The 13,871-nt window shown below is 36.4% G+C and overlaps 3 protein-coding genes across 3 annotated transcripts; all 3 read right to left on the bottom strand.

Annotated features, from left to right (window-relative positions):
* Positions 1–673: 673 nt before the first annotated feature.
* LOC130625104 (uncharacterized) lies at positions 674–3,330 on the bottom strand. The gene is made up of 4 exons (XM_057440179.1): positions 3,275–3,330; positions 2,498–2,790; positions 1,313–2,408; positions 674–956 (listed from the first exon to the last, which is right to left on the bottom strand). Exons 1-4 carry the CDS (start codon positions 3,328–3,330, stop codon positions 674–676), a joined length of 1,728 nt encoding a protein of 575 aa, XP_057296162.1.
* Positions 3,331–11,142: 7,812 nt separating this feature from the next.
* Positions 11,143–11,826, bottom strand: LOC130625106 (uncharacterized). Its single transcript, XM_057440180.1, has one exon. The coding sequence runs from the start codon at positions 11,824–11,826 to the stop codon at positions 11,143–11,145; it is 684 nt and encodes a 227-aa protein (XP_057296163.1).
* Positions 11,762–13,512, bottom strand: LOC130625573 (THAP domain-containing protein 11-like). Its single transcript, XM_057440679.1, has 2 exons — positions 12,527–13,512; positions 11,762–12,452 (listed from the first exon to the last, which is right to left on the bottom strand). Exons 1-2 carry the CDS (start codon positions 12,813–12,815, stop codon positions 11,956–11,958), a joined length of 786 nt encoding a protein of 261 aa, XP_057296662.1. The 5' UTR covers positions 12,816–13,512; the 3' UTR covers positions 11,762–11,955.
* Positions 13,513–13,871: the final 359 nt, after the last annotated feature.

The raw sequence follows: 13,871 nt of genomic DNA on the forward strand, positions 1-13,871 counted from the left end.
AATCTAGCAAAGAAAGGAAAGGCTAAGGACAACTCTGGTATTAGATACTCAAGAATTTCTAGGGCATCTTGCTGAGAGAACGGATTAAAAGCAGCACCCCTTGCATTAGAAACATGGCCTTTTAATGCATTTAGAAATGAAGAAGTGTTCACTGGAACCTTGGAGGAGGATAGTTTGCGTAGAATACTTACAAAACTTTTACCTATCGGCATATTGGAATCATTTGCAGAGATGGCGGTGGCGACTGCAGGTAACACAAAAACATTGTAAGATGGAATTGATGTAACATGTGTTGCCCAAATTTAGCAAGCCGCTGTTGCTGCCTAGTGATTCTTGTGCAGGCAAGGTAGTGGAGCTCTTTGTTACTCCCTGGGGATTCGTGTCCTTAAAGCTAGTGGTCGAAGTTGCTTGTGACTTGGATGATTTCTTTGAAACAGTTAGTATCAATTGAGCGGTATGCTGTGGATCCCTACCAGGATGAATCCAAGACAAAGAATCTCGAGATAGCCAGATGTAAAACGACAATCGCATAGATGACTCAGAGATTTCAGAGTGGAACGCACAGACATGTTAGAAACGCCGAGGCGATGGAGGCAGATTCTAACTGTTTCGGAACAAAATCCTCTAGCTCCTACTTCAACAGCAAAGAAATGCACAGACCAATTGTTTAATCTCATGACGGAACAAAGTGACGAGTATTTATCAACCTTAACTCCATGCCAAGTCTCCATGTTCGGCAAGTTAATTCAAGGATAATTACAGTTTTGGTCATGGCAGAAGTTAAAAGTATGTCCGGACGAAGTTGCGTTACAGCAAGATAAGGTGGTACTATTAAGGTTGAATCTAAGTCTGACAATAATCTCCAATCAGAGGCCAGGTGAAGGATACCTTGAATTTTTGAACGCCTTTTGGTGAGAAGACGTTTACCAGCTGGAACAAGGGATACTTTATGACATCTAGATGGTTTTGCTGGCTCATAATCGGATAAGAACTTCTGAATGGCTGTCACTGACACACGTAGAACAGTATCGTGGCGGTACGTAAATGAAAGAAAATAATTTACAAAGAGGTGGCAAGCCACCGCAATGATCAACTCAACCTGTTAGGTCTTTGGAAACAAGCTAGAGGTTGTGAGAACATGCCTCTAAAAGCACAATTCTCCCTTTTTACAAAGAATTAAATAAAAAAATATAAAAAATAAAATAAAAAGGACACAACACATTTGAAAAGATGAATAGAACTTTAACCAAGGGCAGGTAGGTTTCGACCCATATTTCTAAATCTAAGTACCCCGGATGTCTAGCTGGGTCACCTCGAATTTTGAATTCTCCACTTGACAAGATTTGTAGGAGAAGGAAGCGTGTCATAGGTTGCGCTGATGCAAAACGAAGATAAACTTTGCGGCAGAGACAGTAGGTTCTTCCAAGAAAGATCGTATTTAATAAACGAGCACCATTTAGTCCAGTTACCTTGGACATGAAGCTGAACGGCTCGAGCATAATAGATGTCTTCCTCATTGTCCTGCACAACATCTGATACAAGTTCGCGGTAAGAATGGATACCAATTGCTGGGACACTCTTATGGCTTACCAGTCCCAAGCCTGCTCTACCAAGCTGGTGGAAACCAAGTATTTTCATGAACTCGAGTTGACTCTCTGCTGATTTTCCTGTTTGATCTACCTTCCAGTGTTCAGCCTTTAAGTCTGGAGGAGAGTCTGAGACTAGAGGATCAGCCGAATCTCGGAGGAGAAGATGACCACTGATCTTGGCAGATTTTATTACAGAGGATTGACATTTTAAAGATAACGGGCATGGCGATGAAGCGGAATACAAACTTATGTTAGAAATAGAGTGATGGAGTCTCAGCCACTTTCTTATGAAGAAAGAAAACTTTTGTTCCAGTGAAACAATACGAGATATCGGAACTTTGTAAATTAAAAAAGGCCATCGTATTCGGGGAATTAAAATATGATGCAAAAACCACACTTTGTGAATGCCTCTATGGGAAGACTTATCTATGAGTTTGACTTGCTCTACAGGGTTAACAATAACCTGTTGGACAACAGTTGAATCTGACAATGTTGAATTTATCGTCCGGCCAAGAAACTTAACTGGGTTTGCGTGAATAAATGGGATTGGTTCTTGCAGGACACCAAAAGGAGACTGATCTAAAACTTTTCCATTAGCTATAAAAATGCTTCGTGATTTTGAAGGTCTAAAGCCCATTCCAGCCCAATGAAGTGCTGTTACACAACGATCCAACAAGTTTTGAGTTTGAGGGACACTTGAAGACATTAAAAATATGTCATCCATAAAGGCCTTAACCGGAGGATGGTCTGAATCGCCAGGCGGAACACAACTTTCTAACTCTTCTTCGGCGCACACATATTCAATGATTACACTTATAGCTGCCAAATGATTGATAATGTACATCCAATAAAAATACCTCTAAAGTGTTGGTGCCAGCTGGATGAGGCTGTAAAAGAGAATGACTTGCTCCAGAGGCTGCCATAGTAGGCGTTAATAAGCCTTATCCAAGACTCTGAAACACCACAGCGACGAAGGGCCATGAAAATGAGTTTATGCGGTATAGTGGGATACGCATTCGCCACATCAAGCCATATTGCAGATTGTGCATTTTTTCTAGACTTGGCGTTTCTCAGAGCAGCCCAGACAAGAGACATATGCTCCCAGCAACCAGGAACTTTTTCCATACATCCTTTTTGAATGGATTTGTTAATAAAGAGGTTTTTCTGAATGATGTGGTTTTCTAGGCGCTTTGACACAAGACTGAAAAAAAGTTTTCCCTCCACATTGAGAAGAGTTATTGGCCGAAAGTCCTTAATGGATGATGGAGATGAAGGCTTGTTTTTAGGGATATAAACTTCTGAAGCGACCCTCCACTTAACAGGAATGTAGTACTTTAAAGGAAGAAATTTTCGCGAGGCCAAAAAATCGCGAAATTTTTGGAATTTATTTTCGCGGATAGCCTCTCCTAAGATTTTTCGCGGGAATATATTTTCGCGAATGAACACTTTCGAAATTTTTCGCGAGAAAAAATTTTCGCGAATGGCCTATTTTTAAAATATTTCGCGAGAATAAACTTTCGCGAACGAAGACATTTTTGATTTTTTTATACGTACCTAATTTATAAAAAACGTGTTTTTTATACAAAAAGCAGTTATATAAATGACAGCTGATTTGAGAATGTAAGTTTTTCTTTCGTTTGCACTCTTTCAAAACACAAAATAAACTATATATAAACAAGTTTTACAGGGTAAAGCTTTTCGTATTAACGAGTAACAAAAATATTTGTTCTAACAGTGTCATTGTTCATCTTCCATGCTTTCAAAAGCGTCAAAAGCAGATCTTTCCCACACAAAATCACAATCCTCATCTTCGTCGTCTTCACCGCTATCGTCATTTTCGTCGTCGTCGGCTCTTTCAGAGTATCCAATCTGCTTTTCTTCCAAGGTCAAACCACAAACCGATTGAAGCTGCTGGTTCTCCACTGGACTGCTTTCACATAACGGGTCGATCTCTTGAAATGGGTCGATTGGAGGGAGATTCTTGCTACCCAGCTGAATCGCATCAGTAATTCCCGCTGCTGTCCATCCACTTTCAATGATACTTTTTCCTTTGCTGGTAGTCATCTCATCATAAAAGTCGACAACCCATTGAGCATGTAGGGGTTTGAGAGTAGTTAAACGCAGCTTAACATCTACTTTATCAATTTTGACCCCATCATTAAGCTGCTTTGAAATTTGATCAGCGTACCAGGTGCTGAATTTATTTGTTAAGAAGCGCTTTGCATGTCCATTGACAGTTAAATCTAATGGTTGATAAAACTTGGTCATATTTGCTGGTACATTGACGACACATATGTGGTTTTCCTTGATCTTATTGAGGACTTCGCTCGTCATTTGGCCAGTAAATACATCCATGATAAGCAATCCTTTTTGATCAGGAGGTAGCTTGAGTGTTGCTCGTTCTTCTTTTAGGTAGGGCGAAATGATTTCTTCAATTATTTTGATTGACTCTGTTGTGTTAGAGTAGTGAGTGGGGTTTGCACTCAAACTGAAGCCGTCTGGAAACTTGAAGCGAGGTAGACTCTGTTCCGTCTTTCCCCCGTAGATCAGCTGGATAGGCAAAAACTTATTTGTAAACGTTATTCCAAATGTTCCAGTAATCGATCGTTTGTCGCTAGCAGCTTCCATGACTACGGACGCTGAACCACGTTTGGCTAGGGTGAAATTACCAGTTGGGACATATTTTAGGGGTGTTTGGTCAATGTTGATGATCATGGAGTGTGGTATGTTATGCTTTTCAATAAGGGTGACGATCTCATGGTGAAACAAAAATTCCATTTCTTTCCTGGCACCGTCAGGAATATTAACCTTCGAAGAAGTCTTCATCCGCCGAACGAACCCCATACGCTTGAATAAGCTTTTTGCCCAACTTGATGAATCGACATCAATGTTTCCAACGGCGCCCGGATACCTTGACATAAGAGCTTTGGCTGTAGCCTTGGCCAAGCTTGAAGTTACGAGGGCTCCACGGGAGCTAACAGCCTTGATGTAAGATTGAACCATTCCATCAATTTCTCCAAGTAGCAGTGGACGACCTACTGGCTTCGAGTATTTGGACACAGATTTCACAACTTCACGTTTTTCTTTCGAAGCGATTTTTATCTCCTTCACGACTTTCTCTTTGAACGATCGAATTGTGCTCTCTGTGAGCCCAGGAAACTGCGACTTGAACTTCCGTAGCGCAGCACTGTTGCCATTTTTACGTGCGTAGTCGCCAATCGTAAATCGGTCTTTAGGTTGCCATTTTACGTAAGTCTTTCTTTCCTTCGCCTCCTTAGCTTTTTCCGAGATTGCTTGCACATCAACTACACCGAGGCCATCGACTTCAGGCAAGGATTTAGAGGTAGTACCTAAAAATAAAAATAAAGGATTTTGTAGAATAATTTTTTAAAATATACCCTGCAATAATTTCATGATAATTCATTTGGTACAAGAGCTTTTTGCTGGCAACGAAAAATATAACACTAACCTGCAAAAGGTTCAGGAGGAGCAATGTTCTTTTCTGCAGGACTGTTTTCTTTAAGCTTATCTTCTAAAGCTTTTTTAAGCTTTTGACTTTTTCGAAGGAAAGACATGGTTGATCCTTCTCATCCAAAAAACTGTTTGTTTCCTTTTTCAAATCACACAGAAACAAAACACAACAAAAAAAATTATGTGAAATACTTTTTCGATTGCAAACCGGGGGTATTGATAGAGTGAAAATCTCTTTTGAAAATATAGTTTGCATCTCTTATCTTAATAAAAAAGAAGAAAAGCTCACAAAAACATTTCGAAACTAAATTTAAAACGTCTTTGATGTTTATATTCTAAAGAATTAAGATTTAGAACAACATAACCCCCGGCATAAATTGACTTATCCTTTTATGTTTGGATCGAATCAGTCTAGACGGTTTCGAATTTAGCAGACACCTCTTTTAGACAAAATCGAACGACAAATCATCTTTGTCATCACTTATGTGTACAACTTTCTTGCATCATGTCTTCGACAGAAAAGATTTTAAAATTTTCTTCAGCTGTAAGAGGTTTTCATTATTATCAGAGATTATGGTTCCCAAGAGAAGAAGAAACACTTAATTGCTATTATGAACAAGACAACGTATTTGATCTGTTTGCTATAAAAACCGAACAGTGCGATTCTGGAACAACAGTGGGACACTTACCCAGAAAAATTTCTAGGATAACAAAGTTTATTCTAGACAGGGGTGCAAGGATTACGGCTACTCTAACTTCAACAAATTATCGTCGATCTCCATTGGTTCAAGGAGGATTGGAAATCGCATGTGAAGTCACTGTGAGAATGCCAGCTACAATAAAAAACCACATGATTTTGGATCGTTATAAAGAATTGCTGAATGATTATTATATCGAACCAAAAGATGAGGAAATTCTCGGAAATTTTCTAGCACTTTCAACTACTAATGCTTCGCCACCAGAAAAAGAAACTGCTCCGAAAAGAAAGAAGAAAAAAACCACAACAAACGTCAATGAGAATATCCCGGACATAAGGGTTATGTTCCGTCGCCAACAAAAAAATCACAATAAACAAAACAGGGACGACGCCAAAGCCGAAACAGTAATTGTAATAGATTAAACAAAACAAAAAGAAAATTTTTAAAAGATATCGAAAAACTGTTTACGTTATTACTTCCTAATGCTTTCATTTTTTAGAGTGAGAAGTGCCATATATAAAACCTTGCACATTTTTCTCAAACTTTTTCCCAATAAGGTATTTGTTATGTTGCAAAAAATTTTTTTCGCGGGAATTTATTTTCGCGAATCAAGCATACTTGAAAATTTCGCGGGAATTTATTTTCGCGAACGACCCCTTTTGATTTTTTTCGCGGGACTTTATTTTCGCGATTTTGGCCAAAATTCGCGAAGTCGCGAAAATTTCTTCCGCGAAAATTTCTTCCTTTAAAGTAATTCTTCAAACAAGATTGGAAAAGGTAAGGTATTTAGTTCAATCCGGGTGACGATGCATTCCGCCGAGTATGAAGGATGGTTTGAAAGTCCTTGAAATTAAACTTGGAGGAATCAAATGCAGATGTGACGTTGTGAGTATAGGCAAACCAGGAAGAGTCGAAAGCGGTATCTCGTCTAAGGGATCAACTAACACGGAAGATTTGTGGGCATCTAGGGATTCTTTAGGAACATTAAGCCTAATAGAGCATTTGGATCCAGCAGATCTTTACCAGCCTGATAAGGATTCTTACCAAATGCACGGTTTGCATTGCAGATCTTCCATCGCTTTTCTCTGTTCCGTTCTCCCCGGCGTAATGTTGTTAACTTTAATTTAACATTGCCTAGCGAAGTTTGTAAATTTTCCCTCTGCATTAAGTCCGACACGCTTTCCAGTTGTTGAAGAAGAGAATTTTTTTCTTTTACCAACGAGATGGACTGTAAGGCACGTCAGTTTAAACCAGATGGGGCATGTGTGGGTTGAGCCTTAAATCCAAAGAGAAGGGAAGCATGATGGTAAATTGTGGATTCCCGAATTTCCATTCTCACTGACAAAGGGTGAGATCCTAACAGGTTGTGGAAAACAGCGGTGGTGAAGAGCGACTAATTATATTAAAATCGATATCTAAAGGGGTAGTCCTAATACGGTCTGGGTCAATAACATTTGGAAAATCCTGGTTAAAAAGATTTGGATTTTTTGTAGACCAAAATAAATCCCACGGGCCGGCCTAAGCTTGGTGGGTGCGACAGATAACAATTGGGTCGGGGCTGCCAACTTTAGTAGCAATTCCGAACTGACGTTAAAATTTTTGACGTCGTCACAAAAATGTTGATTTTTTAGTTAACTTTATCCTTCTGTGTATTTTTCCTCGTTTGGGCTGCGTCGATGCCGTTTTTTTATCGTTTAGCTAAATTTCCGTTTTTTAAATATATCTTCCTTGCACTAATTATATTCCACGAAATACTCATAATTTTCTTGTAAACAAAAGTCATTTCGCGCGAAAATGTCCGAATGGCACGGATCAAATATTGGGTGATCGGAGTTCAAGTCAGATGCCAGTGGTGACTCGATAGAAAAAAATCTTTGAAAATTTCAAAATTTGTTATTTAAGGTACAAAAAAAAACGATGGGAAGGCCGGTTTTATGTAATTAATAGGCTAAGTTAGTGTTTAGTTCCTTTTTATAGTTCAAATAAGTCTGTTGAATGAATAAAAAAAATCGCTACCGGATTCACGCGCGTCTCCCGCTGTACCATAGCTACCAATTTCAGCTCTATTTTTTTTTTTTTAATTTACTCCGAGTCATGGTCGGAATTGCGTTTTTTGGTAACCTATGTTTTATAAAATCACCTAAAACTAGAATTTTGAAAAGAACCTTTCTTTGTCTGTCTTACAATGGACTATTCTAAAGGAATAAAACAAAAATATAAATTTTACACATTCTATACAAAACAATAATATCACTTGTACTGATTATAGTAATACTTAGCTGTACAATGAGAAGAATAACTGGGTCAACATAGATTTTAGCTTGGGTGGGGTGAAAGAGACTAATTGAGTAAAACGGGGGGTGTTTTGAACAAAATTCCATGAATGAATGGACTGTAGTCGAATAGAATTTGAGCCAAAAGATTTGGTGGACACAGTGGGGGATTTATCAGACCAAGAGAAGATCCACGAGTCCGATGAGAATGGGAAAAGTCAAAATTGAAAGTATAGAGAATTGCCTTAAGAGGATTCTCATGAAATAGATTGTAAAGAGAAGGTAAATTTTTATATGAACCAAATCAGGTAATTTCAAAATGCCAAGATTAAAGAAAAAGAGGGTGGAATGGGATTGTTGCTGTTCAAATGAGATGAGTCTCACTGCGCAACGTTGAAGACAGTAAATACGGTCAGTTGGCCACAAATTTCATTGCAGTAACGTATGTTACTACCAAAAATAGCATGGTAGACAGATTTTGTGGAACAAAGTGTTGAAGTTACGCTGTAGCTCTATTAGCCTTGAGTTTGATGGCAAATATATAATGTATTAATTTTTTTCAGTGCTTCGAAATTATCGTGAATTTCATCGAGATTAAAAATAAGTTTACACATGATTTATGCAAAATTATAGGTTTGCAATTTAATTTTTATTTTATTAAATTTTTTAAATATTTTATGTATATTTTTATGTATATTTGTACTTTACTTATACAAGTATATTGAAGTTCATTTTTTTAAAATTTTTAGTTTCTGAAGATTTACACCAGAAAACGTATATTTATTTAGTACAAGAAAAACTCTAGGTTTGCTCATTTACAAGATTTTTATTCGTAAATAATAGTCAATCATAATATGTCCAAATTTCAACATACTTGTTAGAACATTTCATATAATATTATTCATTTGACATTCACTATGTAGGTTACTCTGCTTATTGTCAACATGGCCACTAATTTTTCTGAAGGGAATATATTTAGTGAGAATGGTAAGCATATTTTAGGAAATGTTTACATATACACGCCATTAAATTTGCCAAAAAAATATGGTAATTTCCTCAATAGTGTTGAACATTGGAACTCCACTTGTTAGCAGCTCACCAGCAAAGGAAAAACAAGAAATATCCTCCGAAATAAAATCCCTTGACGGTGATAAATTCACCGTTCCCATAAATAGTGAGATGCGCAATGCATTGTTGTACTTTAAGTCAAGAAAAAAAGCCGAAATTATAACAATTAAATAACCGTAGCAATATATATGGAGAATAATCATGTTTTGTTACAAAATAATTATCTCCATGATCATAGCTCTTTGTAAAAACTTTATCTCTGTAATAGATTAATCAAGTGTTTAACAAAACAAAGTAGAAAAAGGCTTATTTGAGGGAAGGATAGTGAAACGACAACTTATAATGGATATTAATGAAGATTTAAGTATATTTTTTACGGATAATGATACTGCCCTTGAGCCTAGCTTTTCTCAAAGCTCTAGCACGGTATCAAGGCCAGTTTTCAGAGAAATTTCAAATCAGGAAATTGAAAGAGACGAAGAAGAGGAACTGACCTGTAGTATAAAAGAATGGTATAAAGACTTATCTCTTTTGCCTGCCATTTCTCATAAAAAAACTACAAAAGTATATGGTAGAAGATACTTTAGAAGTGGATAATAAATCTAGAGGTGCAATTAAGCACAAAATTCTGGGATACAGGTTATTTAAAGAGCATTTCGTGAAGGTCAGAGTAAAACCAAATATGGTTGCAAATACAAGTTTGTTTATTGTTAAATGCCTGGTAACAGCCTCCATGAAGAAAATTCAATACAGCGTGTACATTCACCTTTGTCAAAAATCTGGAGATGTTTTATATGCTAAATGCAACTGCAAAGCTGAAGCAGGGGGTTGTTGTAAGCATGTCGCTGCAGTCCTTTACCAGCTTGTAGATTACAGGGAACTAGAACTGAAAAGTGTTCCTGATGATAAAGTATGTACAGATGTTTTGCCACAGTGGCATGTACCTGGTGAAGCTGCGAACTCTGAGGCTATTTTATTTTCAAACTTGCAGTTTGAAAAGGCTGATTTTGAAAAGGACAAAAATAAAAGTCGCAAAAGACCAATAGTTACTGGTGACCGAAAGCACTGTTCGACACCGTTATTTGCAAGAGAACCGTCAAGTGAAAAAATGAAGCAGCTTAGTGGGAACTTATTAAAACTTAAACAAGGAGTAACAATGGCTACTTTGCTACAAGGAAATGACTATGAGCCTTGCTCTTTTTTAACAACATCTGAGATGGAAGCAGAGGAAAATGCACCAGTTAGAAAACATATTAATGAACTCATTGAAAACTTTAATTTTGATATTGAAAGTACCCTGCTGACAGAGCTTAATCTTAATTTCGTGAAAAATCATTTGAGTGTAACATGCAAAGAAATTAAGACTATTGAAGAGAAAACGATAAAGCAATCTAATAGCAAAGCGTGGTTTGCAGAACGAAAAAAAAGGTTAACTGCATCTAATTTTGGTAGTGTAATAAATAGGCGTAAAGGGGTCTTTCCAACTTCATTGTTGAAAAAGATTTTGTGTCAAAATAAGTCTTTTTTTTCAGAAGCCTGTAATTATGGAATTTCTACGGAAAGCATTGCAGTAAAAAAATATGAATTAACAAAAGAAGTTACTGTGGAAAAATGTGGTTTTTTTATAAATCCTAAATGGCCTTGGTTGGGTTGCAGTCCAGATGGAATTGTTAGCGAAACAAAAGCAATTGAAGTTAAATGCCCTTTTTCAAAAAAAGATTTGACGATCGAAGAAGCATGTGGCGACAAAAGTTTTTTTTTTTGCAAATGTGTGATGAAGAACCCATATTTAAACGGAGTCACATATATTACTTTCAGTGCCAAGGTGTCATGGCAGTAACTGGAATTAGTGAATTGGATTTTATAGTTTATACTGAAAAATTTATGCACATTGAAACTTTAAAGTTTGAGAGTGAAAAATGGAACACGAATTGGTTACCATGTCTGACAAAATTTTATTTTGACTTTATATCCAACGAAATATTTAAAGATACATAGCATATATATTTTTATATACATTTTATATTCGTATATATATATTGTTTATTCCTCATTCTGTGCTATAAGTGGTGGAAGAAAATTGACTAAATAACAGCAAATTACCCAGACTTTATTTAAATCAGGTGCCATTGACAATGGAAATATTGACTGTAAAATTCTAAAGTTTTTAACTCGATTAATTGCTCTCTCCACATGAACTCTTACAGAAGCAATTCTTCTAGTTTCAAGTTCTTCTCCCACATCTAGTTGTGTTTTACCTTTTAGAAACGCAGGTATATTAAGAGTTACTCCATCAGGTAAATCCTCTTCAATATCGAATCCTCGATCAGCCATTAACGAGTCACCATGTTCTAATAAATTTAAAATTCCACTGTGTCGAGTAATTTTTTGGTCACTACTTCTTCCAGCATATAAATCAGATACGAATGTAACTGCTCCACTTGGTGCAATCCCTACCAATCCTTTAGCAGTGTTGTGATGTTTATAGCTGGAAAAAGTAGCTGATTGGCTGCGGTATGAAGAAGGCATCTCTGTAAATATTTCTGTACAGTTTATTATAACACGTGTTGTGGGATATAAATCTTTAAAACATTTTGGCATTGTCTCTGCTACTGTTTGTTTTGAAGCCCATATAGGAAGTACTCTCAGTTGAGTGTGCAAAAAGTCTATCCAAGTAATGAATATTCGACTTACATTACTAGTCGGCATGTTAAATCGTATTGCCATATCTTCAATAGGAAATCCACAGCGAAGTCTAATAAGAATCATAAAAAATTCTGTTTCAGCTGTTGTAGCTCTGGATCGCCCACGTTTACCATTATAGGTTTTTGTGTTTTCAATGTTAGTATTTGATCCCTAGTATATTAGAGAGTCAGCAGCTGGTTGTAAATATTCAAGTACAAGTTTAAACATTTTGTAGCTTTCAAAACCAGTGTAAAATTTAAAATGTGCAGTGTTGTGTTTAAATCTGTCCACTGTAAATTTATTTTCATCAACTTCTGTTTGTAAAGAATTTATCTCTGCTAATAAAGAGTTTTCTTTTTTTGTTATTTCAACTTTCATATTAGCTATGGTTGCTTCCAATTTTTGAATCTCTTGCTGTAATGCCTCTTCTACAGTCAGCTCAGGATCTTTAGGTTTTTCAGGGGAAGGTAGCTTTCTTTTTAAAACAAGACTAGTCATGGTGTTTCTTTTTTTAACCGGTGTAGGTGCTATAGTTTTTGGTACAATCGTTGGAATATTGTTCATGTACGTTTTTTTACCACCTTCAAAATGAGCAGAGCATACTCTATGGCCTGATGTTGGTTTAGAGTTTTTTCTACTTATTTTTGAAAGCCAAGTCTTTCTTAAACCTTCATCTTTTGGAATGACGTAAAACGACAATTCTCTGTTTCTTTTTGAGTTGTTGTAACATAAAGGTTTAAACCTTCATCTTTTGGAATGACGTAAAACGACAATTCTCTGTTTCTTTTTGAGTTGTTGTAACATAAAGGTACACAACATGTAAATCCTCCCCCAGCTGCAGCGTTTGTTGTTGAAGTTCCTGGCAAATTCCCAATGTGTGTAGCATTCTCTACGGTGAAATCTGTAGATAAATTGTCTAAGGAAACTTCGATGTTGTTTGGTGAAATAAAGCTTTGAAAAAAGCTGTTTTTAGGTGTTGAACAAGCTGATAAAATATCTGTATTAAGTGTTTTTTCTCCTGACGCCTCCATGATTGTTTATGTTTTTGACTACATTTACCACAATGCATTGCGAAAACTCTCTTTTACGGGAACGGTGAATTAAGATTATTCTCATCTGAAGAATGGCCATTATCAATTGACACAGAAATTAGCTACGCCATTTTCAAAATTCTATTAGAAATAGCTGAAAATAGTTGCTCTAATAGGAATCGTGCATTAATGTATATGCTCAAAAATTTAAACTGCAAAATCGAAAAAAAAGAAACTCAAATTAATAATGTTGTCCGAGCATTCCGAAAATATATGAACAAAAATGAAAACCAAGTCAGTGAAGAGTGGCTTGAAAAAATATTTATTGGTGAAAGTGGGCAAAAAATGGCAAATTGTTTAGGTGTATTCAGCAAGCAAAAGTTATTGTAGGGTGAAATTAAGGAACTATGTGAGTTTGACTTAACAAATGAGATTTTTCTTGAACTTTGTCGCTTAAAGTACAAAACGGAATCGTTAGCATGGAATGAAATATGCCGTTTCATTGCATCTCACCTAAATTTAAAAAATGTACCACTGACTCAAACAATTATTTCCAAATTCCAACAATTGAACAACAAAGTTAAATGGTTCATGACTAGAAAGGACAACCTGTCCCACAAAAAATTACTGAACGAACAGGTTTCTTTTAAACCTGACGGAGAGCAGGAAATAATAAATAATGACACCTCTGAAGTTGACATGATTGAGACATATAATGTTACGATAAATCAATTGAATATAAGTTTATTGAACTTGTCGACATCGTTTGATAGGCTGACTGAGGAGAACCAGAGGCAAAGTTCAAGTCTTGAAGACAAGGACATCAGAAAAGGATAGAAAAAATATGTTGCAAAAACAAATATTATTTAGAAAGGTAGTTTTAAACCAGACCGTGTTAAAAAAAAGGCTCTTGCAGATGGGAGAATCGGTGGAAAAGAGGTATTGTCAGTTCAGTAGTGAAATTTTATATGAAAACATTCTTAAATTAATTGAGTTTTCTAATAAATCACCAGAAGAGAGAGTTGCTCAGAAAGGAATATGCTGCACAGTCAGATC

Source organism: Hydractinia symbiolongicarpus, chromosome 14 (genome assembly GCF_029227915.1).
Source record: "Hydractinia symbiolongicarpus strain clone_291-10 chromosome 14, HSymV2.1, whole genome shotgun sequence".
Taxonomy (NCBI): Eukaryota; Metazoa; Cnidaria; class Hydrozoa; order Anthoathecata; family Hydractiniidae; genus Hydractinia; species Hydractinia symbiolongicarpus.